Source organism: Aegilops tauschii, chromosome 6 (genome assembly GCF_002575655.3).
Source record: "Aegilops tauschii subsp. strangulata cultivar AL8/78 chromosome 6, Aet v6.0, whole genome shotgun sequence".
NCBI lineage: Eukaryota > Viridiplantae > Streptophyta > Magnoliopsida > Poales > Poaceae > Aegilops > Aegilops tauschii.
Window position 1 is genome coordinate 447,353,442 of NC_053040.3, and position 17,100 is coordinate 447,370,541.

Below are 17,100 nucleotides of genomic sequence, written 5' to 3' on the forward strand. Positions count from 1 at the left end.
ACCGAGGTAGGACAATTTTGGTGTTTTGACCCTTTTATGAAAGTTGAGCCAGATCTGACCCTAGTTTAAAAAAAAATCAAGATCTGACCTACCGTCAGGGTCGATGACGGTAGGGTATAACTGCCTACCGCCGAGGCCCTTGGCAGTAGGGTTGCACGCCCTATCGTAAAAAAAAATCTAAGTATCAAATACAGTGCTTGTAACCACCTACCGTTGGGCACCTCGGCGATAGGGTTGCACAAGCTACCGTCAGCTAGTTTGGCAGTAGGGTTGCACTTCTCTGCCGTGGATAAGTTGTCTACCACCAGGGGCCTTGGCGGTAGGCTGGTATACTCTACCGCCATCGACCTAACTTTCGCAAAAGGGTCAAAACACCAAATTTGCCCACCGCTTCCCTAATCCCCGTTGCCACATGGCTGCCTCTTCCTCGGCTCCCACTCCTGAGTGAGAAGCAGGCGTCCCCCGTTGGTGCTCTCCCGGCCGTCGTCCAGGCGGTCCTCGCCCGGAGATATATGGAAAAATGTATGGGATCATCATACACTGCAACTGATATGTTATAAAAAAGAATGCAACTGATATATGAGCGTGAAAGTGAGAGAAATGCAACTGACATATAGTACTGTGTTTCAAGATTCAACTAGCAAAGAAAGTTTAGTGCGAAAAATATTGATGCAGCAAAACAAGGCAAACGAAGTATCTACAAGAAACGCACTGTAAATTCCAATCGAGTAACAGAACATTGCAGCATCTCTCGACTTCTCTAAGTTCTCTTAAAGCACATCATCCTGCCACCGCTAGTTTTTAACATTTGTAATATTCACCATGCTACAGTTTACATCCAGTTACACCGGTCCAGCAGCGTTTAGTTAAACAAATATACACCAGACAGACTTGTTGATATCTAAGGCTCTTGGCTCGGAAGGGCTACCAACGCCGCTTGCAAAAGAGAGACAAATTTCAACCTTAGACTGGACATTGTGCGGCTAATAGACAGCTCGTCTTCAGCAAAAGAAGCGTCGCTCTCTCCCACCTGCTGCTGAGCCTGAGCCTGAGCGACCTGACCTTCCAGGTAGCGCCGCAAACCGGGCTCGACGACATCTACCAGACCAAGGGATGCGGGTGTGTGCATCCATCTCGAGACGATGAACCCGGCCAACAGATACTGCCCTTTGAGCACCAGCTCAGATATGAAGCACGGGAGCAGCACCTTAGCGAATAGCAAAGACTTCTGATTCATCTTAGATTCGGCTTCCCAGTGCGCGCAGAGATCGCTCTGGAACGACCTCGCGAGCTGTCCGACGAGGTGGCATGTGTGAGAGAAGAGTTTCGAGTACCCCTCTTCTCCAGCGATCTTCTGCAGGGCTCCGGATGACAGGACCAACGGCAGCAGCTCGTGGTCGTCGGCTGTCGATGAGGTGGACGCGGTTCCTTCCCTGATTTTCGCCTCGACCGTCTGCAGGCACTGCAGCTGTGGAGCTTCGTATGGGAGCAGCAGCATGATTTTGAGAGCCATGAAGCAGTTGGGTGCTGCGGAAAGGAGTTCAAGCAAGCGGTGTGCTTCTTCGTCCTCTAGCAACCTGCTATGCTTTGAGGATGCTCGATCTAGAAGCTCAATGATCTTCTGAAGCTCACCAAGCCCAGCAAGTTTTCTGATGATCTCCATCCAACAACTGTGGAGAGGATGGACAGATAATGTCGACGCACCATCTTGCTTTTGCGCTGGATTCTCCAACTCTTCTGGTAGGGCCTCCCAGCCATCATCCCATCCATCACTCCAGTCGCTTGCTTCTTTTGGCGAATCCTGAGGCTGAACATATTCTTCTTTTGGTGAAGAGAACAGTTGCTCCCACTCTTCTAGCACTGCTTCCAGAACAGCAACACTCTCAACGGAAGAAGCACGTTCTGACAAATGTAAGAAGCAAGATACTGCAGAGTCAAGACTCGACAAGTTTTCGGGCGTGATACTAGCATCTGGCAGAACTGCAGTGACCATCTGATTAGATCTGAGTGCCACTAGACTCGCTGTGATGCTGCAAGAGGGAGTACTGCCCTCATCAGCTAAGGAATCACTTGCTCCAGGCTCATACCATGATTCCCATGGCTCAACCTGGGAAACAATCTCATTTGGAAGGCTTTTGAGGTTTCTTCCCGTAATACACTGCATCAGCTGCAGGGCATAGACACGTAGTTGGCTACCTAGCTGCATGTTCTCAGAAAAGGCTATCAACTTTCCCCAGACCCCAGATCGGATCATTTCAAGAGAGTCAGCATGCTCCCCTACTGACTGGCTCAATGAAGACAGTAGCTTATGAAGCAATGCCTGAGACTCACAAGAGCCTTCGATCAGATCGGACAAACAGCCATCTGTAGAAGCACCATAAAGCTCTAAGAGATCCAACGGATTCCTCGAGTCTGCATTTACACTTTCCAAATTTTCCTGTCCTCCATGGTACACTTCAACTACAGTTTTGAAACCACATCCAGAAAGAATCATAGCTCGGCAAAAGTGTGATGTGTCCATTATTATTTCACTGTTAAAGCCAACTTGTACAAACATAGAGATGGCATCCCAACCTTGGTGCACTGTTATCTCATTATTTATTAACAGCTGTCTGAAAGCACTCATGCAGTGAGTTAACCGGTTCGAATCCAAGTAGCCTGTCCTTTCATATGAGCTAGCATCAGTTGGCTGCCTTGGTATGTCGTCAACAAGTTTAATCCAAAGAGTTATCAGCATACAGAGAGGTTCCTTCCATGAAGGTTCCTGTGGTTGGCTTCTTGCTAAGTTGCAAGGGAAACATAGTGTGTAATACCTTCCAATGATGTATGAAATATCTGTGGCAGGAAGAGTTTGGATATACTCCTTGCAACTATCATAGTTCAACTCAATTTCACAAAGGACTGCTAGTAACTTTTCACAATCTGTGCTGTTTGACCGTGCTTCATTGCGGCCTTCTAAAGATGCCAACATGCCAAGAACATAATGCTTGTAAACACCTTGGCGTGACACAAGACCATTAGCCTGTAAATCAACATACATACTCACAAGAGCTTGGACCATATCAGCTAGAGCACTGACGGTTGAGGCATGGATATTCTTGCATACTTCTTCATTGAAGTGGTCAAAGTTCAGATTATCCAGGCCAGCAATGTTTTTGTAGTTTAAGCCATCAATGAAACAGACTTTCTTGCACTCTTCCTCAAGGACCTTGTAATACTGAAATAGCTCAAGCTTATGTGTATGAACATGTTCTTGGTATGTCAATTCTATCTTACTTGTCCTCTTAAGATACGAATGACATGCTGAAAGGATGCCAAAGATGTAGGAGAGGCGTTGCTTATTATACCCATCGATCTCTGGGTAGACATCTGAATATATCATATCAATCACCCCCTTAGCTGATTTGACAATATCGTCCCGGAATTCAGCAATTTCATTCAGAATATCATCGTTATCCCAATATTCAGAGACAAGAGCACAGCCCAGAAATCGTAAAAGCACCTAAATTAATCAAGAGATAATATAGATATCAGGTATGAGAAGCTTACATCACAAGGAAACTAAAACATATGATGTTTCTGCAGGAGAGAGACAGATACCTCTGTTCGCTGCAAGCCATAGTTCTCAGCTATCTTTACTGCTTCCTTTAGTATATGTTTTCTCTCCAGCTTTACGGAGTCAACAAAGGAGAAAACAACCTTTTTGATATAGTTAGCATCGCCAGATAAGAATCGAGACGTGTCAATATCAGGCAGTACATTTTTCAGCATTCTTGCTTGGTCAGCCATTCGTTTCTCCTCTTCTAATTTTGATTTCCACTCTCCCCAGTAAGTGGCATGTGCCATATCAATCTGGTCTAAATCATCTGATCAAAGTAAAAGTAAAGTAAAGTGAATATCATATAAATGAATAGCATCTCATGAAAAAAAGAACACAGAAAATTGGACTAGATAAGTATTCAGAAAATAAACTGAGGCAGTGATTCAGCTATTGTCTTGATATACTGTTGTCTTTAGTGCACCTACCTGAATCTATCGAGGTAAACTTCTCATGGAATTTTTGAAGCAAGAGATTTCTCCTCTGTTCAGGAGTAGAACATTCTTTCTTCAAACTGTTGAGGGAGCTATATGTCATTCCTACATTCATTATGTTACTAATCTCTTGATAACATTCTCGTTGTTTGAGCTCTTCCTCTATTATTTTCACTCCATTGAAAGGGTCCATGAGATTCAGAAGAATTGAACAGGAAAGAACATAATCATCTTCATCAACGGGAGGCTCCATTATAGACTTTGCAAGAAACATGATTAGATCATCACTGGGAGCAAAACTATGTACACCTAGCCAATATATGATACTATTTATTGCCTCCGTTTTTGTTGAAAATCGATATCTCCTGATGGGATGATTTGTCTCCGAAGAATGTTTGTTACCATCATGCACCTCATCATTAGACAACTTCAAAAGCCATGGCAATTCCAGTGCAGAGAAGGACAATAGTTTCCTATTTTCTGCAAAAGTAGATTCCCGACTATATGTATCATCATTTGTGAAGTCCATGCAAACCTTTGATAGCATTTCTTTAGCAATTGCCACATGATCATGCTCTCTATCATGGCTAACGCCTTCTCTCAGGTCAAGTATGTCTTGCACACTTTGCACAGGAAGAGGTGTATATGTAGAGCCATCAACAAAGAAATTGGGAGGGTTTGTTCCTGTTGATACCATTAATTGTTCAAATTTATCGTGGACATCAAGTTCCTTCCAAGCATTCAATAGTTCCCCTACAGATTCTTCATCACAATGGCTAAGGGAGAAGCCCAATAGCTTTTCACGGGTACTTGTATCCAAATTGTCAAGCTGAGGACCTCTTGCAATTGCAGCACATAAATCCCAGACTTCCCCATGACCCTTTTTAGTCAAATTTAGACAGAGATCAAAGGCTAGCTGGAGGTCACCATTTACCACTGCTTCTCTAGCAATAGCCTCCTCAACAGCAGCTATTTCTTCTTCACTTCTTAATCCTAGTAGTTTAGCAACATCAATAATCTCTTCAAAATGAAGATATGCCCCTGTTTGACTCGTAATCACCATACGGATGATCTCCATAGGATCCTTTACCTGTCTGAACTGAACAGGGAGGATAGTCACCCCTAGATAAGGAAGTCTGACAGTTAGAGCATCAATTATATCAGTTTCCACTTGAACATTTTTGCTATTTGGTAACAGATTTAGGCATTCCCTAGCCTTCCAAATCTGCAAATGATTGTGCAATCCAAGTTAGTGTTAATCAGTGACGACATACCGGTTTGTATTTGCATGAAATACAATTTGGTGACATGAACTTACTTCGTTGCAGGACAAAGTTGAAGCTGAGAAGAAATACTCCCTTGCAGCTTGGATAACGAGATTCTCAGCTTTTTCTGTGGACAAAGAAACTGCACTAGTACCTCCAAGATAGTTCCTGGCTAGTGAAAATTTACCAGCTTTTAGAAGCCCTCTAATGAATTCAGCGAGCATATATTCTGAATCAAGAAAAGGAAATGCCTTCTCTTGGAAGAGCTTCAAATCACGCCACATGTTAGCCCACTCATTGTCCGACCGAACAGGTTGACGTCTGCCAAATTTTGACAGGATCAGCCGTATAAGTTGTTTTACATTCTTCTCGTCTAAGTGTGCAGCAAGGAAGAAATGTGTTGGCTTTGGTACCTGCCAAAGTAGGACATGTTTTAAAACAAATAATGATGTAGCCAGTTAATCACATTCAGGCATCCTACCACTCAAAACTATTAATAACAAGTAAACCCCAATACAAAAAGAAATATACTGGTACTTAAGCTTCGTAGTTTACTGAGAGGTCAAAGCGCATGCCTATGTGAAAATAAATATATGAAATAACCCAAGGAGATTTAATGCAATGTCATAGTTGATTTAAGCAGCAAACTTTCTTTGAAGAGATACAGTACCTGGTAATAAGCAAAGAGCCTTCCTACTTCTACGTGACCTTCAGCAACTTTTAGCATCTTCTCTGGCATATCAAGGGATTTTATGTTGCCAAATTGGTAGGCCGTTGAATCATTGCAATAAGAATCCCCTGAATTATCACTCAGACGAGACAAGATATCAGCACACACATGCTGCATATCATCACAGGAAACCACACAAGTGCCAAGAGCTTGCTTAGCATCTTTCAAACTGAAATCTTCTTCACTAGCCAATAAAGATTTCTCTCTCTTTGTCTTATGGAGTAACTTCGACAGAATTGATGACATGGTATTCCACTGGTTAGTTGCAGAGCATACATAAATGCAGCAAATAGCAGTTTCTACCATCTCATTAAGATCCTTGAAGAGCCCACAAATTGGTGACTCCCCACAGCCGTTTTCAATAACAGACAAGCAAATGGACAGCTCATTTGCAGTAGCAACCTCTTTCATCCATCTAGTCAGGTAGGATTCTTCTTGTTTGTCAGCATTACTTGACGAGATCAAGTGCAATCTCTTATTCATAAAAGGGATAGCCATATCGTCTAGTCGCTGAACAACAGTATCATCTTTGGCTCCTTTCAGAATGATCTTAAACTTTTGATAGTCAGGTAAATCTTCCCAGGTTGCAAGGTTCATTATGAACTCATTCGACTCATCAGAATATACAACTTGGTAGAGGTATTTCATATCATCAAAGAATGGCTGCAGCTCCACTATCCCCTTTTGACATGCAAGCTCTATCATGGCAAGACAATTTTCCAGCTGTCCACTTAGGCAGTCAATGTCCCTAGCTCTGCTCCTGTACCACTCCGAAAGTTCAGCGGCAGATGGCCATAAGAAACCAGTTGAGTGCTTCAAAAGTATTTCTGTTTTGACCACTCCCCTCTTGTCCAATTGACCAGGAGAAGTGTTTATATATGCTGCCATTTGTTTGCATTCAACCCAATCACCATCTCTTAATATTACAACACTAGGAGGATATTTCCCAGGAAGCAACTGACTATAAGTCTGTACAGCAATAGTTTCTGGAATTGCAGACAGAACACGTAAAATGTCAGAAGAGATAGTATACGGATGGCGCTTCATGAGAAGATTAAGAGCTCCGATTTTGCCACTTTCAGCTAGAGCAATAGCAGTATCAACAAGGGGCGTCAAACGGAACTTGCTATATTCGCCAGCTGAGAACCTAAAAATAGAAAGAACACATTTAGCAACAAGAAGTCCGTAACTCCCCTGTGCAATCAACTTGTGAAGTGTCTTTCCATGAGAGCTAACGCTAGTGTGCATTGAAGTTGGAAATTGACATTCTGAAGTGGAAAAAAATCATCAACCTGTAAGAGTACATATGTTCGAGTCACCAGCTAGACTGGAAAATTCACAAAGCATTCACTTGAAGTGTTAACTACCCCTTATTTTCCCTTTTACTTCATTGTTAAACAAACCAAGATCCAGCTTGGCATTACTTTGTGCTTTGGGAATTGCAAAAAGTGGCAGGTGTAATTGATTTGCTTGAGGAATAAAGCAGTATTCAAAAGTAGCTATAGTCCGTTTTAAAATATTGCATTGAGACTCAAAACGGCCAATGCATGTATGATGGAAAAAGTTAAATCGATTATATTTGTAAACTTTTGCAGGATCAATATGGCTCAACAGCTGGAGCATAGTTGCAAACACTTCCAATGTGAACAACATACCTTCCCATATTAATTCCCAAGAATGTCTCCAGCAAGTCGTTGTACCACAATAAACGAAGCCTGATGATACGACTGTCCCATGCTGAGCCATCACCGCTATTATCCGGCTCCGAAAACTTGTAACGGTCTGTCATGCGAAAGCCAAAAGAAAATAGGGCTTTCAAAGCTGCTTCTGTAGGTCCAACTTTATTCACACATTCTGACAATACAAATGCTTGGTCTTTGATTTTCACCAAGTATGACTGTATATCATGAATATCTCCAGCAGAGTGCAACCAGCATGCTTTAAGCACATCATCCTTATCTAGATTATACTGGGAGGCAAAATCCAAAGCCTCCTTTTGTTGATTCTTCCTGATGAGAACGGAGTACATCTCCAGTACTGTAACTTTGGAGAATGATACTAGACTCCAAAATATTTTATCCATCTCAGTGTGTTGATGATCCCCAGGAACACTATCCATTTGTCTGCTAGATTGCAAAACAAATGCATATCCTTCGATAGCCTTTGCCTTTTCCAACAGTGGTGTAGATAAAGCAAGGTCACCTTTTGAAACTACCATATCCTCAGCAATGCTGTACATGCTAATCCTACCATCTTCCTTTACAATCATGAGAATATTATCTGTCCACCAACTGATGTCCTTCACACCAATCAAGTGTGTTCCAGCGCCACTCCCGTGAGGATGAAGCGAAACAGAGCGCATATTACCATTGAGCACAAAGATGTCAACAGAACCATTCAAATCCAATGTAGCAATACGTTTGCCCTGAGGTGAGATTCTGACTTTTGGAAGCGGGACCAAAGTTTTTCTATCTGTAGGAGGTGAAAACACTCCTTCCAACGGCGCACTTTGGAATGAAAGACTAAGTTCCAGATATTCATCGAAGTGCAATACATATAGAAAATATGCTCCTAAAACACAACAGAGAAAAAAGTTAGAAACAAGGGTTCCCTTCCCTAAAAACAACTGCAACAGTAGCGGGGGGGGGGGGGGGGGGGGGGGGGGGGGGCAAAATGAATCTATGGCCTTCTGAAAAAAGTTCTTTACTAGTCTGGGGTAGTAGCTTTTGGTGTTCAAAATCCACTAATATACAATGGCTATCTAATGCAGAAGTTCCCTACATATGCTATATAGTGCAAAACAGATATCTAGTGATGGATGTAGCAGCAGAAAACAGATAACACAAAGGTGTACCAGAACAGCCATTGGAGCTTGACGAGTGAGTGGAATCTCCAACTAGGACCACCAATGAATGATCTTGATGATAATCAACACACGACAAACTCTGAGGTAACTGAGGAGATCTAGTTGATGGCACATCTTTAGTCACTATAGAAACTTGGTATAAAGCTGCCTCTGGTTCTCGAGTGTAATCAAATTTATGGACCTTGCAATCAGTAGTAAAAATGTAGAAACCCCTATAAAATTTACAAAGATCATATTAGCTATTGCCAAAATATTAGCAACAATGATGATTAACATCTTTAAAGGAAAGGCTCTTAACTGCAAATAACAGAGAATCACCTTTGTGAACTTGAAGCATCCTGCACAAGCAAATCAATGATAGTAGAAGATAGCTTCAACTGATTGCTTGTTCTCCTAGTTAATACATCTCCATTTTCTTTTATGAGACACAGTGAGTTTGAATCATCAACCACACCAAAAATGCCTTGGTCCTCCAGCCAGGCCCCGTTTGTAAAAAAGGCCATTCTATTATTATCTGACCAGAAAGAATTGGACATAGTTGTTAAACTATCATATCACAACAATTTTAATAACTCCCATGCATCATAATCATGTGAAACCAATGCAGCACAATGCACATGAAACAGTACTGCAAGATGCACTGCCATTTTTATGAAACAAAATTGCAAATCAAAGAAAGCAGATCGGACTGTCTGGGCGTGTGGCAGATTTTTTTGGCATCAATGGTAATGATAGGAAAATAAAATCTACTGCTACGGCTCCTAAGCTCTATGAAGTCTGAATTTGCACTGCATTTTTTTAGGAGATTCAAAAGTAATAACTTCTGCCAAACATGTGATTATGAACAAATAATAGCAAGATGTTCAGGGACAAAACAAACTTACAATTGGAGTTCAACTTTTCTTCCTGAATACTTAGTGTGAAAATAACAATTTTCCGCCCAGATTCTTTAAAGCTCATCACCAATCATGAATAGCACTCCTATTCAAAACTACAAGCATGAAACGATATTGCCAAGACAAAAGAAAGACAGCTTAAACAATTCCCAGTGTAAGCTAATGTTTAATAATGCAATGTATGAGCATCACAGATTCACAGGTATAACATTTCACAAAAGGACTTGTACCAGTAAGAGCTTGTGCAGTTTTTTCCAATGAATTATACTAGACAATACTCGATGCAATGTGGGAACAGGTAGAAAGTTCACTGACTTGTATATATGCCGCAGGGTGATTCATAGCCATCGCTCTTTCTCAAGATATAAATGCGGTTCCCAACAGCTACAGCAACATACTCCGCATTCCGCGAGACGAACAAGGATGCTGCATTTTCCCTCTTCCTCCGCTTACTCCCCCCAAGAGCGTTGTACCTACTCCACCTCTCCCTGAGCTTACTTACGCCTTCCAAGGCGGTAGCAGCACGTGGAAGCTAGTTGTTAGGAGCCTTTCCTGGATGGATATTTGGAGGATTTGAAACTGATTCGAGGGTAGGGGGTAAAAGATCCAACCTTGGAAGGAGAGATACAAGAGGACGCCGCCTCCTTCACCTGAACTGCCACCGCTCGCTCGAGCGGTTTCATCTCTTTCCTGCGGTTGAAAGAATTACATAACAGCAAAGATAACAGCGAATGCCACCGAGGTAAATGCAAAATCTGGATGAATGGACGGGTTCGACTTCCACACTCACACAAGGGATTTCGTGGGATCCTGTCGCGTGGCGGCCGATCTCGTACAGTGCGTCGACTTCCGCCCCCATCTCTCCGGCGCCGCCCGAGATCTCCGAGTTGGAGTTCGAGCACAGGGGCAGGTTTCTTCCTCTGGAGATTTGATGGTTTCCCCTAACTTGGTTAGCCTTCGATCTTTTCGATCAAATTTCACCTCACGAACCTAAGGTTTAGACAGGACGATCGTTGGTAAACTGAGATTTCAAGAAGGAATAAGAGAAGGGGAAAAAAAGAAGGAGCGGGGACTTGCCGGTGGCGAGGTCCTCTGCCCGTCGGCCGTCTGGACAGAACGGAGGAGCGAGCCCGCCTCCCTTGTGCGGTTCGGGACAGAGGCGAGAGACACGGCCCGGCTGCACCAGCGAGCAGGCCGGCTTCCGGGGGAGGGGCGCCGGAGACGGAGTTGCCGCCGAGCTCGCGCAGCTGCACCTCCTGGTCGCCTCCAAGCTCGCTCTGCCGCCGCTGCAGTCCACCTATGGGTCGTCTCCAAGCTCGCGCCGACAGGGAGGGAGGGAGGGAGGGGGAGCACGCCGCCGCCGTCTCCTCCGAGCTGTTGCGCCGGGATCGCGAGAGAGGGTCGGGTCGGGGAGGGAGGCGGATCTGGCGGAGGCGGCGTCTGGCGGAGCAGCGGCTGTGGGCCTGGAGGCGAGCAGGCGGGGCGGGCTGTCGGGCGGCGCGGCGGCGGCGGCCCTGTAACCCTATGGCGAGCGCGAGCGGGGAGGTGGGGGATCGAGCGAAGGAGAGGCGAGTCGTGCGAGTGCGACTCGTTTTCCTGGGCGCGGCGGGCCACCAGTGGCAGTTGGCTCGTAATTTGCCTCTCAAATAGGGGTACTATCTTAAATCGAACCGTTTTATTTTTGTTGCCAGAAACGAGGTCTTGGGCCGGGCTTCCTTTCGGCCCGTATAGACTCGTGCTCTCTCTTTCATCAGTCCCAGTTTCACCGCGATTCTTGTTCGGAAAACAAGAAGTTCATCGCGATCTCCGTCCAACTCCTCCCCCAAATCGCGATCTCCTTGCCCGGGCTGTTTTCTGTTTTCCCCTCCCAATCCCTCGGGTTAGGGATAGTTAGCAGGGCGCAGGTGACAGGGGTGGGGGAGAGGAGGCGGCGGCGGAGAGGGGCGTGGGGAGAGAAGGGCCCGGCCAGGAGGGGAGGCGGCGGGAGCGCGGAGGCCCGGGCAGGAGGGGAGGGGAGGCGGCGGGGGCGCGGGTTGGGCGCGGATCGGGCAGGTGCCCGGGCAGGAGGGAGGCGGCCCGGGTGCGGTGATGATTTAACAACAATCACCAGCAATTGTTTTTTTATCATTGAAATTCAGCTTTGATTACTCAATTTACAAAACTGGATTTTTGTTATGTTTCAGCATTGAATACTGCCTCTCAAGAGCCACATGATGAGCATGAGCATCACTGTCACCATGATCATGACCACAAACATGGTTAGCATAGTATGATGAACAATGCATAAATGTGGTTACCATCAAATTATGAAGCATTGAAACTCATGTAAAATAGTTTCATGTCTCAGTATAGAAGCACTTCTCGTGGATACCCGGATGGTCATTGAAAAAGGAAACTATCTATCCATTCTCAAATACTCCCTCCGTTCCTAAATATTTGTCTTTCTAGACATTTCAAATGACTACCACATACGGATGTATGTAGACATATTTTAGAGTGTAGATTCACTCAGTTTGCTTCGTATGTAGTCACTTGTTGAAATGCCTAGAAAGACAAGTATTTAGGAACGGAGGGAGTACACTTTATTTTGTACCCTACTCTTCTTTATGGCAGCATAAAGTTATACTTAATGACAACCTACTGTTTGTGAAAAATTGCTTATGCTCATGTAGATTATGTGTTACAATAATTACCTTGTACAAAGGGCACCCATGGCATGATTTTGCCAAACACATGACTAAATCTTTCTGCATGGCTCTGGATTTATGAGTTCAGGGATCTCTATTGTTGATAGAGGGAGCCTGGAAACATAGGAAAAACTTCATAGTTACTTGGAATCAAAATCCTGAATTAAGAAATGTACTTTGCCAATCTGCTTGGAGCCTTGGATGCTGTTCAGAAAGGAGAGATGGGACAGTTTTGATGTTTCACTGAAATGCAGTACTTAATATGCCATATCTTAGTCATGGTAATGCTGTCATAATAAGAAGTGAACTCAATGTTTTTGCTTCTTGTAGACCATCATGAGCATGATCACACCCATGACCCTGGTGTTTCCTCTGTTAAGCATTGTTTGCGAAGGGGAGATGGATCTCTAAAAGTAAAAGGTCAGACTTAAAATTGTCTCGCATGCATTTATATATTTTCTAAAGATAGCTAAGATGAATTTCTAGGTTTTTTATGGCCCTGCATATGATGGGGTTGTGTACATCGGGGTAAACATCTCACAATTGATTCTCCTAATGAACGTAGTGCTGACACTGACATATGCCAGATGAAGGGACTACTCTCTATCAGTGGAATGCCTAAACGCTTTGCCTTTCAGGTTTGTGCTACTCTAACCTATAATTTATACTGGTGAAAACAATGTCGTAATTTCTTTTAGTGACATGTTAAAAGGGATACAGTGGGTCCAAACAGTCATATAAATTTATTTGTTGGTAGGAAAGACATCTCTCGTCTATAAAGAAAGCAGCCTAGCTATCTTTCCTTTCATTTTCTTATTATTCGCCATTTCAATCTTGGGTCTCCATGCCCAAGCACAAGCTGATACCTGAATAATCAATTTATTTTTACTTCTAATCTAGATCAAGGATTATGCTCTTGATTCTAGAGTGCCATCGGACAATTGCTTGGCCTGTTTGAAGATTCGTTGTACATATAAGCTTATGCAAGTTTTTCTTTCAGATTTGCACAAATGGGAGAACAAATTGCTACGTGTTCTGCTGCCCTCTCGTTATGGACTGCTTCCATGTTATCCATCTGCAAGGAGTGTGTATGACACTTTACATGGATCTCCCAACAGATCGAATGTGCCGGGCTTCCAGGATTGCCTACTGAAGGAATAGGCCAGAGACACCAAGTTTCTCCGTTTCTCCGTTTCTTCTTTTTGGCGGCCGGGGTGGATCTCCAGCTCCATGATTTTGAGCTTTGCGGCTGCATCCACTAGTAGGAAAAGGGGCTTTTACCCCGGTTCATTACTAATGCCCTAGCCCTTTAGTCCCGGTTCTTACACGAACCGGGACTAAAGGCCGTCCACGTGGCCGGTGCGGGGAGCCCAGGCAGGAGGGCCTTTGGTCCCGGTTGGTGCCACCAACCGGGACCAATAGGCATCCACGCGTCAGCACCTGGCAGGAGCTGAGGTTTTTGTTTTTTTTTGAAAGGGAGGGGGGTTTTGGGGGTTTTGGGGGGTTAATTTAGGTTCTTATTAGGTAGCTATTAGAGAGAAGTGTCCTCTCTTATATCTCCGTGCTTGGTTTACCAACGCTACGTACTGCTATGCCTAAACATGGCTTAGATTGAAGTGAAGGCAACATGTGGTGCATGTCGAAAGTAATACTAATCCGGACTTGATCAAGTTTGGATTGTACTACTTTCGACACGCACCACATGCATGTTGCCTTCACTTCAATCCAATCCATGTTCATTTCACCCGCTGATATATAATAACTCTTCATGCGCGCATCATGCATCATCATATATAATAACAAGTCCTACTAATCATCATCATACAACTTCTACTCGTTATTAATAACAAGTCATACGATCATCATCCTCACAGTCATCGAACCAACCCTACTTAATTGTTCTTAGCACATGATCATCAGTATTAGGTAGGACCGAAATACCCTCCTTAAGGTAAAATAGCATAAAACAATATAGACCCTGACTCTCCATTATGGAGAATGGAGATCATCCTGTCTCCAATTCTTGCGCCTCGCTTCCTTTTGCTTCCAAGAACCTCCTTGCGACTGTCCATACATTTTTTCCATTCTTTGATTTGCATGTCTCCACTTCTTTTAGAAATCCGGTATGGACAGTTGAGATTCGTAGGATGACCTGGTTGTATATTCAAAACATCAAGCCTACCATTCTGATACATCAAATGAGGCACACAATCCTCTGGGATTATCTGTTGAAAAACATAGTAATAACTTCATAGTTAGCAATGATAATGTACTAGTTTTAGAACTATGCAAAATATGCACGGATGTCGTAATAGTAAGAAATCTTACCAGGGTATCTCCATAGTAGTTACCGTAGTTCAACACGTGCACTAGTGGCACGTATTGAGGACCATAATGTTGAGGAGTTTGATTGTAGATATTGTAATTCTCAATATCAGTACAAAATCCGACCAGATGAGTTTTCTCCTTATAAGTTAACTCAGAGCCATCGGTGTAGTAGGTTCTGTCTACCATGTTTCGCACATTGTTTGAACAATCAAAATAAGCTGTCAATGAAAATAAGCTGTCAACTATTTTGAAATGAACAATATAAATTAGCTAATAACTATGTTTGAGAAACTCACATAGCGGTAGAATTGGAGGCGTATCAACAAGGACCCAAATGTCCATATTGTCTTGCTCGATGTCAGGATCACCAAGATCCATGGTGACAAGCATACCCTCATCAAAACCATACATCTTGCAAAATGCTTCCCAATTTTTGCAACCAAAATGGGTTACGCTCTCAGAATTATACAGCTTTACTTCAAAATCTATATCATGATGGGTCCTTAGGTGCATTTTCTTTGTTTCCATACTTTCATGGTCTTCAAAACCCATCCTCTCCAAGACGTAGTGTCTTGCATGGCATGGGATAAGCTAGCCGAATTGTAAAAGATGAAAAGTACACATTGAAATAGTTGAAGTCGTGCTTAATTACGAAAAAATAACACTTGTCGTCGTTGCGTACCGTTTCAACATCGAACGTCTCCTCCAGCTTAATACTGAAGCGTCGATCTTCGTCCAGGTGAGGCCTGTCGCACTGACCTCGGTCGTCGTGGCACCAGTCGCACTCCCCCGGGAGACTTTCGTCGTCCGAGTACGACATTTCCTATGTTCATAATTCAAATATTAAACATCTACAATTAAATATATGTACTAAAAAACCTAAGTTAGATCATTATTATTCATCACGGGTTGACTATCGGTTTGTCGAGTCTTTTCTTGAAAACTCTCAGCTCACGTGGTGTATACATTCGACCGTTGGTGATGGTCGCTCCTCCCTTTGTCCCCATGTGCATTACACCAAAATGTCTAGCTAGCACACGGGAACAAAGGAGAAGCGACCCCCACGACAACAGTCGGGATTCTTCGTCCTCTCATATATATATATGGTGGAACTCTCCCTCACTGATTCCTCTCTGACATTTGCGACCGTCGGTGATGGTAGCTCCTCCTTTCGTTCTCGAGTGCATTACACCAAATTGTCTAGCACACGGGAACGAAGGAGAAGCTACCCCCACGACAACAGTCGGGATTCTTCGTCCTCTCATATATGGTGGAGACTCGACAGACTTACAGTCAACCCGAAATATCGTTTAATTATCTTTCTAAAAGAGGATTTGGCTGGTCTCACCTCGATGTTGGAGGGGGCGGTGACGGGGACGACGGCGGGGATGATGGAGGGGCCGGGGGCTCCTAGATTTCTGCGAAAACAAAAACCCTATAAGCTATCAACTAATCATAGTGCTCTCCAATTTTAGCATTCAAAGTAGGATCGGAGTAGTTTTCCACTTTGAGCATTCAATAAGCAAAATCAAATCACAAAATAAAGTAGTATTCAAATTAGGATGCATTCAATTATAAGCAAAACTACATCATCTCCATGCGTCCGTACATCATCGAATATTATCACTAATACACCTCGAATACTATCATACATATAGCATCGCTAGTACAGCTAGAACAGTAGCGCCCGACGGGTATCGGCGCGGGCGGTGGACACCCAAAGGGACGGAACCATCACAGGATCATAGCTCCAGTGAGATCCCTGAAGAACCTGCCAGGTATTGTCGAACCTGCCCTCCAACGCAACCATGTAGCGACGGACGTGCTGGTCCTCCTCGCTGACACGGTGACGTACCACCTCCGTGGTGTCTGGAAGCCTCGGCACCGTCACTGGCCCACGCGAGCGCCACCAAACAAGGACCGGGTCAACGACGGGCTGGTTCCTCACCAACCTACGCCCACCGGAAGGTAGCACCTCCCAAAACCAGCCCGGCGGAGCCCAGTCCCGGACATGGCCCCTCTGATCAAGCCGGCCTCCTCCGCCGAGTCGACGACGAGGATGCGGGATAGGCATCGTCGACGTCGATGCGGGAATAATTGCTTTAACTAAAAAAACAAACTAGTTCTATTAATTTCCTTACTATAAATAGAATAAAGTAGTACTTACTAAAAATAAACTAGCTAGTTTAACTAGTTCTATTATTTTTCTAACTAATTCTATTAAACACTTTCTAAGTAGTACTTACTAAAAGTTATCGGGGAGGGGGGGTACATATATCGACAACGACATACCTGA

The 17,100-nt window shown here is 43.9% G+C and overlaps 1 protein-coding gene and 1 long non-coding RNA gene across 9 annotated transcripts; one reads left to right on the forward strand and one right to left on the reverse strand.

Annotated features, from left to right (window-relative positions):
* Window positions 1-698: 698 nt before the first annotated feature.
* LOC109777377 (MAG2-interacting protein 2) lies at window positions 699-11,399 on the reverse strand. Its single transcript, XM_020336021.4, has 12 exons — window positions 10,867-11,399; window positions 10,580-10,779; window positions 10,401-10,479; window positions 10,105-10,293; window positions 9,212-9,407; window positions 8,882-9,105; window positions 7,683-8,598; window positions 5,968-7,174; window positions 5,351-5,710; window positions 4,027-5,257; window positions 3,601-3,866; window positions 699-3,502 (listed from the first exon to the last, which is right to left on the reverse strand). The coding sequence occupies exons 2-12, from the start codon at window positions 10,646-10,648 to the stop codon at window positions 902-904; spliced, it is 7,338 nt and encodes a 2,445-aa protein (XP_020191610.1). The 5' UTR covers window positions 10,649-10,779; window positions 10,867-11,399; the 3' UTR covers window positions 699-901.
* Window positions 11,400-11,500: 101 nt separating this feature from the next.
* Window positions 11,501-15,466, forward strand: LOC120966600 (uncharacterized). 8 transcript variants are annotated; one of them, XR_005760672.3, is made up of 5 exons: window positions 11,501-11,874; window positions 11,973-12,047; window positions 12,807-12,896; window positions 13,042-13,114; window positions 13,477-15,466. It is a non-coding gene; the product is annotated as an uncharacterized lncRNA (long non-coding RNA). The 8 variants fall into 8 exon arrangements; XR_006665611.2 differs by having other exon boundaries at window positions 11,501-11,869; window positions 12,137-12,896; XR_006665612.2 differs by having other exon boundaries at window positions 11,501-11,869.
* Window positions 15,467-17,100: the final 1,634 nt, after the last annotated feature.

Excerpts from the sequence above, each read along its gene's own strand:
- LOC109777377 (XM_020336021.4), bottom strand. The coding sequence starts at position 10,648 with ATGGGGGCGGAAGTCGACGCACTGTACGAGATCGGCCGCCACGCGACA. Across the intron at positions 10,294-10,400 it reads CTTGTATCTCTCCTTCCAAG|GCGTAAGTAAGCTCAGGGAG; the intron begins GTTGGATCTTTT and ends CCGCCTTGGAAG. Across the intron at positions 9,106-9,211 it reads GATGCTTCAAGTTCACAAAG|GGGTTTCTACATTTTTACTA; the intron begins GTGATTCTCTGT and ends TAAATTTTATAG.